Raw genomic sequence first — 14,528 nt, 5'->3', positions numbered from 1 at the left:
AGAGCTCCACCCTGAGCATCTAGGGTCATTTGGGCCTGGGGGGTGGAGCCTGGCACCTCACTCAGCCCCATCCTGCAGTGTGGGGGGGGGGTGGATGCCGGGTTGGGGAAGGGGGTTGGAGGGTGGGCAGCAGCCCAGAAAGAAAATGCCTCCCCATCCTGCCTCCTGCCCCCCATCCAGTTTCTCCTGTGATCAGGGTCTCTGCCACCCTCCTGCCCCCTCCAGCACCTACACAATCTCCTAAATCTCTCCCCCACTCAGCTTCCCTTCCTCCTAGCCTTGGGCAGGCCGAACAGTAATTCTCTCCCTGGCCCTCCAGGCCTAGCCCTTCAGTTCCTCTCAGAAAGCTCTGGGGCCCTTCTGGAGCCCCCTCCTCCATGCAGCCTCCTCTCCAGGACCCCTCAGGTGCCCCAGCCAGTTGGCCTCCCATGGTGGGTCCCCACCATAGCGGCCCTGGGCAGGAGTGGGGGTAGGGGATGTTCAGGGTGGGGGCTCCTTGGTCTCTGTTTCCCACCCACTCCACAGCTGCCACTGTCCCTGACTGATCTCTCACTGGGGGGCGCTGGGCCAGGGCTTGGGGAGTGGAGGTGGACCATGTGAGCCAGCCAGTGGCAGGGCTTGTCCTCCAGCTCCGGAATTCTGTGAACAGACTCTGCTGCCACCTGCTGGCCAGGGCCACCTCGGTCCTCCCACTCCCCCACCCCGGTCTGGGGCACCTCAGCTCCACGTGCATTTTGGGCCAGGAGGCCCTAACCACCCCCAACATTACCCTGCAACTGGGAAGAGAAGCCAGGGATGGCCTTTGTGCACACTGCATCCTGGACTGGGGGCAGTCTTACTCATCCTGGGGCCCAGGACCAGCAGGTTGGGTGGACAGCAGTGGAATAGAAGCCACAGGAGGTACGTCTTGTCATCTACCTCAGAGGCCAGGCTGGATCTGAGGGGCCCACCCAGGTGATGTCCAGGCTGGGGAGCGCTTTCAGGAGCCTTTGCCAGGGGGAGGGGCACAGTAGGGGGCAGGGCCCCTGGTGCACAAGGGTGGCAGGGATAGGGTCGCTGAACCCATTCTCTAGGCCTGGGGCTGGCACTTGGCCCCCTCCTTGGGTGACCGGCCTGGGGTACACATCAGGTAGGGCTCACCTTTTCTTAGCTTCAGTGTCTTCCTCTGGTCAGTGGGGACTGGGCTGGGACAGAGAGTACACTGCAGACCGTAGAGTCGGGTGATTTGGGAGAAAGGGCTGTGAGGAGCACAGGAAGTACGTCCCTCTGGAAAGGCCTTATGCCCACACTCCTCGCGGGCGAAGGCCCTCCTGCCTGCACAGGCTACATCAGCAGCACTTGGGCTGAGCCGGGGGCAACAGGCTCAGGGATGAGTGACTGTTTCCACTCCACCCTGAGGTGGGTACAGGCACCTGAGGGCCTGTCGGGCCCTTCACTTCCTTAGAGAGTGTTCTGCGCTGTCTGGACTGTGAGAATAAGGCGCACGTCCTTAACTACCAGTGGTTACATAAAATAATGAGCCGAAACCTCCAATCACCCTATGCGGGCCTCTCAGCCGGATACCCAGGAAGGCCCAGGTGGGCAGGGCCTGGGTCAGGACTTCCTTCAGGCAGTACAACCTGACCTCCTCCGGAGCCCAAAAGGCCCCAACCCCACCCTCCTTGCCTGTGCTGCCATATCCAATACCTGGGCCCTCTCAGGAAGCTGGGCAAACAGGCGTGCTTGCCATAGGCCTAGAACTACACCTGCTTTTATGGGCCACTTGTTTTTCTACCTGTAATTTTCTCTTTGCTTTTATTCTCATTTATCTAGCTCTACTGAATGCACTTTTCCAGCTGGTCAGTTCTTTCTGGGACAAGGTGGGACTTACAGTACTCTCCCTTCACGGGGGGTACCCTCTGTTTACCAGTCCATGGACCCTCTGACCAGAGTTCCTACAACCTCCCCCTTTCCTCTGGATTCCTGAGACCCTTTAACAGGGTGAGTTTAATTTTCCTTGACATCACAGTCAAACATGGGAAGTCTAAGAAACACCCTATCACACCACAATATGGAGGGAACACACTTTTATTTGTTCCCTGTCTTGGACGGATTCCACCAGTCAGCAGCACTAAGAGCATCTATCCCTGCACCCCGGCCAGGGCCCCGCTAGGACATGCCCCCATCGCAAGGCTTCTCAACTGCACCCACTCACACCAGGCAGGTGAGTCTTGCCCAGAGGAGGGGGGCTTCGCTGGGCACTGCATCCCAGCCTCCAACCTCTAGATGCCAGCACTGTTACCCACCCCACCCTGTGACAATGGAAAATATCTGCACACATGGCCAAATGTCCCCCGAGGGCCAAAATCTCCTTTTGCCTCTTTGAATAGGAATTACTTTTTTTAAACTCACAACTGCAAGACCAAGAGTCACATGCTCTACCGACTCAGCCAGCCATGTGCCCCCCCATGCTCCAACTGCCTCTTTGAGAACCACTGTCCTGCAAAAATAATTAAGAGGTATGATTACTCAGAATGGGGAGAACTGGTCAAGACTGCCAGCAATAAAGGGCTGGTTAAAAATCTGGCCACCTCCCTCAATGAGGCACCACGCGGGCATCACAACAGTGTGAAGACCTCAGCGAGACGGAGGCACGCTTAAAAAAGTTGAAGTGTAAAAGCAGGTTATAAAACAGCTTGTACTCTGGATCCTGGATCATGTATGGAAAAATCCTGAACAGTAGTTCACTGTGGGTGGTGGGATAACAGGTGATTTCCTTCTTTATACTTCGTTTTCCAGATTTTCTACAGCGAACATGTATTACTTACATAAGTTGAAACACATTTTTTTTTTTTTAAGTGGTGTTTAAAAAGATGCTCTCATGTGTCACAGTTTGTGGGAGACCGCTAAGGCAGGACATCACTGCCACCGCCTTTCATGTGCTCCGCACAAACCGACCGCCGCCCCTGGAGGTGCAAACAGACTCAGAGGCGAGGGAGGACTGGCTCCAGGTCACGGTTTGAGACCACCCGTTCCAAGTCCTGGGCTCTTTTTGCTGCTCTTTGCTCAGAACATTCTCGACCTCCGGCGTGCACTCCTGCTGCTCTGAGCGCTGGCGGCACCGGCGGCAGCTGCCTGGAAGGTGCCTCATCCTGCACTTCTATCTGGAGCTGCCTGGTGCCCACCCCAAAGCCTCCTGCAGCACCCTGGAGGCTGCACCTGCATTCACGCAGATGCGGAGCCAATTCCCTTTTCCACAGGTAACAAAGGGGAGCCCGGTCTGACTGACAAGAGTCATCTTTCTGGCTGTGAGGTTTCCATGGAGCAGGGGGCAGCATGTCAGTTTGGAGAGCTACAAATTTTACGTGTGGACAACACAAATCTTGGTTCCCGAGTCTGGCTACAGACTTTCTGTAGGGATCCGCGCACAGTGTCTGGACTCCTTCCTCCTTTCTCCCCAACCCTGTCTTTGTAGAACTCATTCTGCCTTACTGAAGTCTTAGAAGCAAAGATGACATTCTTGGTTTTAGAAGTAGGACTTTCACACCCTTCTCAGAGTTGGGGGGCTTGTCAAAATTTAAGGCTCAACTTAAATAATTAACTTTAAGACCCAGAAAAGCTAAGAAGTACTCCTAGCTCCTCCCACGTCTGATGAATCTGTGTGGAGACAGCTGCCTGTCTCCTAGCAGCCATTCTCCCTTCTGCTTCCATTACAAAACCCTGGTTTTGAGCCTGGCATGCAGCTGCAGCGCTAGAGAAGCACATTTCCGAGATGACCCAGAGGCAGCTGTCACCGTGGAGAAAAAAACGCTCCAACAGTCATCTTGGGTTCGGAGGCACGGGCCAGCTAAGGGCAGCAAATGGAACACCTGCAGGTGTGCAGTGCACACACCTGGCGCGCACACGTGTGATGGCCAGCACCGCTCCTGCTGCGGCGATGGGGCCTGGGTGCTGCTCTGCCGTTCACGGAACCGACTGGAAGGCTTGCTGGTCTGGCAGGGCTTCGAGGCGAATCTGTCCAAGAATTTAGTTAGAACTAAATCCAGTAGCTCCAGAAACACTGCCTGGCCGCCCATGCCAATGTGCACTCAGAATGGCAACACGTGAGACCAGAGACACACAGCAGCGGCACCAATACCTCCAGGCCTGCTTTCATTTGCCACTTTTGGTCTGACCTGGAGCTCCCTTCTGCATGCCTGTTTCCTGCTTTCCACATCTGGTCCAGCCTACCAGAAGCCCAAGGTCTACCTATGCCCAAATTTCAGGGAAGACCTCCCCGCCTGCCCTACCTCTCCTTTTGGGAAGACCTCAGTCCTCACACGTCATTGTCCTTGGGCTTTATCCTTCAGTCACTCCGCCGTCATACTCCGCTTCACTATGAATCTTCTCTCTCAGAACACTGACTATGGGGTCAGGCTTTGGATCTTCCCCCATCCATCCCACCCCATCCCAAGTGGGCTGCTCCCATTACTGGTAAAGGTGGCCTGTGTTATCACATTCCCCGGGGTTACTCCAGAAAGATACAACTTAGGAACAAAAGACAACGTCCATTAAATTTTCACTAACGTGAAAAGTCTAGTTTGTCAATACTTTTGACCCACCAACTGCCCAACACATTCAGAAGCACTTCAAACGCGTTAGACTTTCAAGAAGAAATATTAAAGGTGGCCCATATATAACCACACTTGAAACCGCAGACTGTGTGTTGGTCGGGCCCCACCTGCACAGCAGCCGCGAAAATCACAGCAACAGTGCTTATCTTAGAGAGGAACTGCTCTGGGCAGAAGGAGGCCAGGGGTCCTGCCTTCTCCTCCTCACTCTTCCCTGAGACCAGAAAGGAGGGCCAAGGTGCTTATTGCTTTCCTCTATCCTCCTAGCCTGAAGAACACAGGAGAACAGGACTTGGCCTTTCTGGCCCAGGTCCAGTGTTTTGGTCCAACTTATTAATGACGTGATACTACGAAATGCAACCCAACAACATGTGCCCTGTGCATTTAGTGATGTTGGGGCAAAAAGACACGTGGCAGCACCTTTCTAGGTAGCAGAGCCCTACCACTACAGACAGGCCGGGCTGCCATTTGATGAGCCACAAGGTAAGCCCAACAGGATTCTCCAGAGTTCAGAGAAGGTGGGGAGAGGACCAAGCGGACCCAGAGCACTGGGGCCGAGAGGGTGGAAACTGCAAAGATTGGAGGCAAGGAGGTGACGAATGAGCTGGGTGCTGCAGAATGAGCAGATGGCCAGAAGATACAAGCAGAGAAGGGACCAGCCTGAGCAGCGCCCCGGGGTGCACAGAGCAGCTCCTGGTGTCACAATGGGAAATGGCTCTCAGCGGCACCATCTACCAAAGGATTTGGGGTGCCATATTAATGAACATAACTGCATATGCTCCTACTTCCCAGCTTATTTCCGTGCAAAACATGTCTGATTTGAGAATGTATTCACACCTACCCACGCCTACTGGCAGCTCCCTTTTGAGTGAGGGAAAGGCAAGTCAGCGCAGACCTCACTCCGGAAGGAGCTGGCATGCCAGGTGCTCCACACTGGCCGGGATGCTTCCTCTCTGGTCCCTGGGACCTGGCTTCCTAGCGCAGCAGGGTCTATTTTTGTCTGGTGACAGAACTCTACCCAAAGCCTGCCACGTCACTTCCTAAGAAAGTACCAGACCGAAGTCCTCTTAAGAGAACAGAGGTGCATTGTCTGAGACATATTTTATTGGGATGGTGACAAGACAGAGCCTGTCCAGCAGGGCACTGGTCCTGTCACTGCCCCCACACATGCCCTGCGTCTGAAGTAGGATGAGCCTTCCACGCCTGCCTTCGCACATACCACCGCTTCCCCTTCCACTGAGCAGATCAGGGGTGCTTCAGGTTGCCCCTGTAACCTCTACCCCCTCTCCACTCAGACTGGATTTCCAAACCGTGTCTGTGCGCCTCTCCCTGTGAGAGCAAGCTTTTAATGGACTTAGGTTTTACCTAAGTTCTTTTTGGATTCCCAGAGCTCAGCACAGGGCCCTCCAGGGTACCTGTCCCACTCTAACCCCCCAAAAATGCATGTCAATGAACCAACATATGAACAAACCACCACGAAAAATCTTCATGTCTTGTCCTGAAATACCTGAAAAGAACTGGGGCAGTTTAACTTGGGGAAGCAACACTCGGGAAGGAAACACTTTTTATCTTCAAATATTTGAGCCCTGACTAGTGAAAGCTCCCAGGAGTAGGAGGCCACCAGGGCTGGGCCAGAAGCTGCCTGGGCATCAGGAAAATCCAGGACCAGACAGGACCCCCCGCCAGCCCCCGAGGTGTGCGTGCATGCGTGTGCACACCCTGGCACTGAGGGTGCCCGGCAGAAGCTAGACAAGCTCCTGATGAGCAACTGCTTGAGGGATGTGTTCTACAGTTCTGGCTTAAAATAACACGTAGAGGTGGGTTCAGTGGGTGGGAGGTAGAGAGCAGGAAACTGCAGAAGGCACGGGCTGGGGGAAAGGCTGCAGGATGATCAGCTGTCCCTGCTCTCAGTGACGCCCCCCAGGAAGGCACCTATTTGTCAACCCACTTGGTGAGGAGATATCTCACCATGGCCACAAACCACTGCAATGAATATCTAGGGAGCTGGAAAAAGACATGAGAACCTCAGAATTTGTAACCACTCAGCCAACCACAGAAACAGCAAGATAAATCAACAAAGCCATCAAACCAAAGCCAACAGCAGCCAGAGTGCCTCCTGTAGCCCCAGTCTCCCCAGACTTCCTGGAGAGACCTGGGTCATCTCAGCAAGCTGCGCTCTAGTCTCGCCCCAAGGTGACCCCCAAGGAGCAGCATCCCTTTCTCAGGCAGGAGGCACGCAAGCTCTGCGAGCCAGGACTCCTGCTCAGCAGGTCTCACCTCTGGCTTTGTGCCTGCGACCAAGCGCCAGGAGCTGAGGGCTACTGTTAATACCCCAAAGACTCTGACCTCCAGCTCACACACTGCTGCCAAGCCTCACGTGGCTGTTGTCTTAATGCACTGAAACCTAAGCACCACACTGCGCGACTCTGCGGTGTGGGACACGGGTTAAGGCTCTAAGCCAAGAGCTTTAACCCCCAGTTTCACATCAGATGGCAAATGTCCTATGATTCAGGACCTAATCCTCGACGCCCAGAGCACCGGCCTGAGGACCGGCACGGTCTTGCTCCTGACTTGACTGAATGATACACTATGGGCATCAGCTATTCGGACAGCTCAGTGAAGAGAAAAGCACATTCCCAGTCCATCTCTGAGCCTGTCTCTAAAACAGAAAGGGCTCAGCGCAGACGGCTGCTGGAGACCAAGGAGGATGGGCCACAAATCAAAATACAGCTTCCTATGGCTGCACCTGCCCATCCTTGGGCCTTGGGCTTTGGGGAACCTCAGTAAGAGTTCTGACTGAAGCCACTGAAACTGCCTTGTGCTTCCCAGGAACTTCTTGCCCATACTACTAGGACTACTATTACTATTTATTCTTCCTCTTCCTCCTTCATCATCATCACCGTCATCATTATTTTAAGTGAATACTTATCTTGTACTAAGTGCCTGGCACTATTCTAGGTACCTGGGATATAGGAAAAAACAAACCACCCTACCCCGTGGAGCTTGCATTCTAATAAGGGCAGGAAGGGTAGATACAGACACAAAATACATTTGATCATGGCCGCTGACTCTTAGCACGACACAAAGCAGCAGACAGTGGGAGGGCAGAGCTGGGCAACAGGCCGGGAGGGCCGCTGTTTCGATTCGATCTATTATTATTATTATTATTATTATTATTATTATTATTATTGTAGGGTCCACACGCAACATGGGGCTTGAACTCAGGACCCTGAGATCAAGAGTCGCAGTGGGATTTTACATGTGACGGCAGGGGCACATGGGCAGCTCAGCTGGTTGAGCGTCCAACTCTTCATTTTGGCTCAGGTCATGATCTCAGCGTCTTGAGATCAAGCCCAGGGTCAGGCTCTGAGCTCAGCACAGACTCTGCTGGAGATTCTCTCTCTCCTGCTCTCTAAAATAAATCTTTAAAAGTGATGGCAACGGTAGACCAATTGGAGGAGAGGTGACCAACAGTCTGAAGGGAGGGTAGGGTGGGGTGGGGCGGGGGTGGAGGGCCCCATCTGCCTCCCCTGCCTATGTTCTTCCTTCCACCAGACTCACACTCTTCCCTGTCCCCTGGGGACATAAGCCAAAACTTGGGGCCAGGAACATAACAGTACAGGTTGGTTTCCTAACACCAGGCTCAGAGACCAGAACTCTATATTTTAGAAGTTGGGGAAATTTTATTTTTTGTAAGTATTTCTTTTTAAATTTTTATTTATTATTATTTTTAAAGATTATTTATTTGACAGAGAGAGAGAAAGAGAGAGAGATATTACAAGCAGGGGGGGGTGGGTCAGAGGCAGAAGCAGACTCCCCGCTGAGCAGGGAGCCCAATGTGGGGCTCAATCCCAGGACCCTGAGATCATGACCTGAGCCGAAGGCAGACACTTAACCAATGAGCCACCCAGGTGCCCCTGGGGGAATTTTCTTAACAAGTCTCTGCTGGGAGGGCAGGGAGCACAGTGTTCAAGGACTTCAGTGTCCTGGCTAAGCTGTGTGGGGAGGAAGGGCTACAGTGTTAGCTTGAATTCTTGTTTAAAAGAGCCTGTACCTGTGAGAGCTGCACGTTCACTAGCATCTCCTAGGCACCTCACTCTGCACCTGCCACCTGGTGGACTTTGCCAATAACCCAGAGTCAGATATTATTACTACCACACTTTATAGAGGCAACCTGAGGTCATGAACCCAGAGCCTGGAAACCAGGCTGCCTTGATCAAGGGCCTACGCCTCAAGTGCTAAGTCACGCTGCCTAATTCAGGTTTAAACTGGGCTCTGACGTCTGAGTGAAGTGAATCCTAAGAGGTCCTGCTCTGGCAAAACCCATCCTACCCCAGCCTTCCCATCCACCTAGACCCCGTTGTAGTAATCCGTGGGCAGACCTCAGCACCCCTGCCACAGCCAGAAGCTCACCTCCTGGAAGAGTACTTTGTTACTGTGAGTTCACACAGGCTTCCTTGCATTGTCCACTCTGCTATCCTAGTAAGCTGGCGTTCTCCTTGAGAGTCTCAGACCCCCCACCCCCTTCCCATTCTTCACGTATCCAAACCTCTCCATCTAGTCCCTCTGATGGCTTCTCCTTACCATGTGACCTCCCTTCCCCGGAGGGAGGAGCCAGACCCAGATGCCCTGCTTGAGCTCTGACCTCTGAGGCATACAATGCTGGTTTGACACTGATCACACCCAGTTGCCCCCCCCCCCCCCGGGGTGCCATCACACCAATGGCGAGCAGGGCCTCTAAGGAAGCATCACCCCCCGCCTGGGTTATGGTCTCTCAAAGTGGTAGACTGAAGACCCATTTACAAAGCTGTGAAACTCTGTCCTCTTTGTTGACTGGAGAGGACGCCTAGGTTCTACTCTTGGGGACAGTCACACCTAGACTCCCCCGAGCACTGCCAGGACAACTGCAAGGCACATCCTTTACTCACCATCGCTCCCTTCAAGAGCAACCATTCCCCCAATGTAAAGTGGGCTGCTGAGCTCTTTAAAGGGTCTCATGGCAAATCAGCAAAAACAAACCCAAACCCCAAACATAACAAAAACACTCTGCAAAAAGCCAAGTTTTGAGCAGGTAGACACACCTCCCTGCACCCATGTCCTCTGCTCTGTGGACACTGAGGTCACCATGCACCACTCAGAGAGCAGGAGCTGCCAGGAAACGGTATTCCAGAGATGGTTTCCACAGCAACAGTAACATGTTCATAAAGCACACACAGCAAGATCTTTTTTTTAAGTATCATCCTTCTCTAGGGTTCTGGAGAAACACACATTGTGAAAACGATCACGGTTGTGCTTCTCACATGCAGTCATATTCCCTCCCAGCTTTCCGCCTGGGTCTTCACTCTCAGAAATGAAAGGATGGCCCAATAGCCAGGCACGTCGTTAAAAAATGCTGTCTTGATTCCTCTGATATGCCTGATCTGGATGCGAGTCAGCACACCTGGAATACTAACTCTACTTTCAGGAGTAGGAGAACACTCTTGTCAGGTAAATAGAAACAGTAGCACCTCCCCCGCCACATACCTTACCTCACCTCTGAGGGACTCCAGAGGAGTGGATGAGGGGGAAAATGTGGCCTTGTCATTGCGTCTGAAGTGATTTTCAAGTACTCTAGAATATTCCTTTTCAAAATTCACTGTATGCAGAATAAAAACATCGTATTATAAAAATGTTCTATTCTAAAGGAAGGGCATGGGTCCCATTGTAATCGATTTGATTTCACATTTTAGCTGCAGTAAAGGTAACACTACCTATGTGGCCAATGAAACCAAACTGACGTCAATCCGTGATACAGACTTTTAAATGAGACGGATCCAGATGACTTCTGTGAATGAGTACCCAGCTCTCACTGGATCAGTAGTGCATTAAAGCGCCCACACGCTTCTGACAAACCAACAACTGACAACACGAGCATCTGAGTCTGCGCACAGAGTGGTCGTCTCATCACAGCACGTGAGGAATGAACTTCTCTCAGAGCAGCCTAACTTCCAGTATTCAGTGTGTCCTTGAGAACAAAAATACGGCACACTATTAGAACGTGTCTGAAGCGTGAAGGTCAGAAGGAGCCCCACTGCAACCACATCCTGCATGGCAGAGCTCCGCTTCCCCTCTGCAAACTTCCACAGGGTAGCAGCTTGGAGGAACCCGTCGTGCACACTGAGTTATGAGAGAAGCGCGTGTGCAAAGGAACTGGGTCTAGAGAAGGAACTAAAATGCCTCAGGTGAAAAAGGGAAGGAGCTGGGACCTGTTTTGTTTAATATAAGGAAGGTTTGAAAGCCCCAAGTCAGGTCTACCGCAACCCCTGCAGGCGGGGCCCCTCCCACCTCACTGCTCCTCCCAGGCCGCACCCCTTTTTCTGGGAGCTTGTGTCCCATATCCACATAGGATCCACCCTCCAGCTAAGGAGTTGAAGAGCTGAGGGCTCCCGGGGTCCCTCCTGGGTCTCCACATGGTATTTGAAGGCACCCCCAACACAGTGCATTCAGAACCACTCTCCTGCTCCCTGCTCCCTCTCCAGCAAGCTGCCCCATTTCAATGGACAGCAAACCCGTCCTTTCTGCTGTTCAGGCCAAAACTTGTACAGCCTTGGCCTTTTGCTCGCTCATCCACAGCCAACCCAAGAGCAAATGCAGCTGACTCATATTTCAGGACATATCCAGAACTGTCATGGTCTCACTGGGCCAGCAGCACCTCTTGCCTGATCACTGCCGACAGCCTCTGAACAGCTTTCCTGGGTTCTCTTTGCTCCCCGAGAGGACAAGCCACCGCCCTCATCCCCCGATTTAACAAGGCACCGACCAAAGCTCAGGTCCCTCGGAATGCCTGAACCCGCTCTGCATTTTTTTCCTTGGCATTGACCACTCCGTTCCTACGACTTACTTATTGTTTACTGACTGCCCTCCTATTAGAACATAAGCTCCTTTTGGAGGGATCTGTGTTTTGTTCACTGATGTGTCCCAGACACCTAAAAGCAGTGTTCTGCCTGTGGTGGTGAGTATCTGAGTGACTGTCTGTCCAGACCTTCATACTCTGACCATCAACAACAAACCCAGAATCCAAAATAGTACACCAATCAATGTGGCAATTTCCCCATGAGATTGAAGTGTCACCCTAAGTGATGAATTCATTACTCCCTCTATATAACCAGGTAGGTGGTGGAAAAAAGCTGGAGAATTGATTCGTGTTCTGAATTAAAAAAAAAAAAAACAAAACAAAAAAACCAAAAAACAAAAACAAAAAAACACCACAGAAAAACAAGAGAGGAAAATTACATACTTCATGGAGAATAAACCCAGAACCGTCAAGACCTGGCGTCTCTCCACACGGGCTCCTGGAGGCTCCTGATTTCCTTCCTCCTCAGGTCGCCAGGAGGGCCGACTTCTCCCTTTATTGCCTTTGGAGAAAAAAGATGCTAGTAATCACAAAATGCTGGGCTCCAAGCTAAGGACAAACTGGCCCCAGGCCTTCATACACTTTCCATTTGCTTTTGTTCAGCTTGGTGGCGGAGGCAAAAACATACTTTTAGTCACTGCCTTGATCTGAGTCTTAAATACAGTATTAGGAGACAATGCAAGGTTTTACTGAGAAAAAGTGAATTTTTAATTATCTTGTGAATCTACTTAGAAAAACACAAGCAATGTTCACAACTATAAATTTAAACCTTTTGCACTAGAAAAACACAAAACAACAAACACAAAACCACAGGCATGAACTGTAAACCTGTATTAATTATCAACTAATCGTAAGGTTAATTCTTAGTAGTAATTCAATATTTTCCTCCTTGGCAATTTTAATGTTTTAGCACCAAATGATCTCCCACAGAGGTACTCGTAACAACTCTGGCTGCCGGTGTACGGAGATGCTTCCGGACGCACTACTGCACACGCACAGTCCACGCTCACACCACACAGACAGGAGGCCCGTGGCGATGATGTCACACGCTGGCTTTCAGGGCAATGGAAATAAGACAGAGGGTACGCGTGTCACACATCTTTAATGTAGTGCATTCGTAGAAAAAAGGCCAGCTTCCGCTCCCAGGCGTGCTCTCGTCCTTATATTTTAATATCATGATTTAGAAGATGCAGACGTTATTACCTAAATATTATTCTATACATTTCCATCAGTGTTCAGGAAAACACTTTAAATCGCTACTTAATTTACACCATAATTACTGGGTTACAGCTTTAGCTCATTGGCAATTTTGGAAGCAATATTTTTGAAAGCTATGGATGTCCCTGATATCCGCTTAAACCGGACCCCGTTCAGAGACAGTCTTGGCAGCTTGCACACCTCCATCTCCCACTGCACGAGGTTCTCTGCGTGCCCATCTCCGTGGACACAGAAGAGTAAGAAGCGCTCTCTCTGCTCGTAGTCGCAGTTATTGGCGTCCAGCACTTTGCGGATTTCCCGCATCATGTCATTGGGATCCATGGAACTCGTGGTTTTCATGCTCCAGGTAAAGCGCAGGGAGCGAGGTTTGGCTTCTTTGTTTTCATCCTTTTGCTCAGCAGATACGTTGCGACTGAAATGCACAGTGGCAGGTTTATTTTTAATTGCACAGAAAAATCTACCTTTTCTAGTCCAGCTAGTTCATAATCGACCTCTTCACTCTAACAGGGTAACTCGCCTCCACACTTCTCTTACACAGGCTCCCATGTGCTGAACTGTTCCTTTACTGAGAAGCATTCCTCCATTACTCACCCCCCCACCCTCTTCCAAACCATAACCCACACAGGCAAAGGTCTACCTGGCTGAAAAATATTCACCAGCCATCTATACTCAATGACATTAAGAAAATAATTGGTTGAACAGTATCCTTGGAGATCAGGTGAAGTAGAGAGCTGAGCACTTCTCCAGGAAGAGCCCAGCTTTCCCCTCCAGGCTGACTGCAGGTGGCAAGGAGACCGTGGGGCCCAACCAAAGGCCCAGCTCAGGGAGGTGGGGTCAGCAGGCCAGCTTCTGGCTCTGACCAGCACGGCTGCCCCTGTACCACCACTTCTCCTGTGAGATCGGTTCCTCATAAGCTTTACCACAGCAGTTACTCAGGATAACCAGTGTCTCCACATGGTTCAAAATCACCCTCCCTGCAGGTGGCCCCGATGCTGTGTCTACAGCTGGGTGGGGCGTGGGCCCTTCTCTCCAATCCCTCTACCCACCTTGATCTTTTTCCTGCCATTTTGTTAAACTGCTAATTTAACGTTTAAAAATAATTCTTAGATGACATTATTTGACTACTGAAGCAGAAAAATGAAATGTTAAGGCTTATTTGTTGCTAAGCACTTCAACAACCAGTTTGACTGCAAGCTGTATTGATCCACAGAGTGTAAGGGGTGGTCCCAACGTCCACAAGGTGATGTCACAGTGGGGCCCTGGGCACAGTTGTCTGGGCAAGTCCACGACTAGGAATCTACCATATCTTGCTGTTCATGGCATTTAATCATCGTTGCCACAAACTGTTATTTACACTCTCGTGTGTACATCGGAATGCTTCAGTTAGGACGGTGAATGCCTGACACTCTGGTGTATTAAAAACACCCAGTATATGCATGTTAAAAACACTTCATCCGGGGTGCCTGGGCGGCACAGCGGTTAAGCATCTGCCTTCGGCTCAGGGCGTGATCCCGGCGTTATGGGATCGAGCCCCACATCAGGCTCCTCCGCTATGAGCCTGCTTCTTCCTCTCCCACTCCCCCTGCTTGTGTTCCCTCTCTCGCTGGCTGTCTCTATCTCTGTCGAATAAATAAATACAATCTTAAAAAAACAAACAAACAAACAAAAAACCAACAACACTTCATCCTATGGCAAACTCATCAGAGCTGAGGGTGGGCCATAGCTTTACTATGCAGATAGCTGGCAACCTACTGGTAGAATATTCAATTTAGTTCCCATCCACTCAAATTGATCAGAAGCTTCCTATGTATAAAATGCTGTGTAAGGCA

General features: G+C 51.2%; 1 protein-coding gene across 7 annotated transcripts in view; it reads right to left on the bottom strand.

Moving 5' to 3' along the window:
* Nucleotides 1-12,165: 12,165 nt before the first annotated feature.
* The window catches only part of MARK3 (microtubule affinity regulating kinase 3), a 115,784-nt gene continuing 113,421 nt past the window's right edge, over nucleotides 12,166-14,528 (bottom strand). For all 7 annotated transcript variants that reach the window (XM_034642939.1, XM_034642941.1, XM_034642940.1 and 4 more), the window contains one exon: nucleotides 12,166-13,111. In XM_034642939.1, coding sequence (XP_034498830.1) covers nucleotides 12,766-13,111 — 346 coding nt within the window. In that variant the 3' untranslated portion in view covers nucleotides 12,166-12,765. The remainder of the gene's footprint in view (nucleotides 13,112-14,528) is intronic.

Source organism: Ailuropoda melanoleuca, chromosome 14, assembly GCF_002007445.2.
Source record: "Ailuropoda melanoleuca isolate Jingjing chromosome 14, ASM200744v2, whole genome shotgun sequence".
In the NCBI taxonomy this organism is placed as follows: Eukaryota; Metazoa; Chordata; class Mammalia; order Carnivora; family Ursidae; genus Ailuropoda; species Ailuropoda melanoleuca.
Note: the sequence above shows the minus strand (reverse complement) of the source record. Positions and strands in the feature narration are given on the sequence as shown.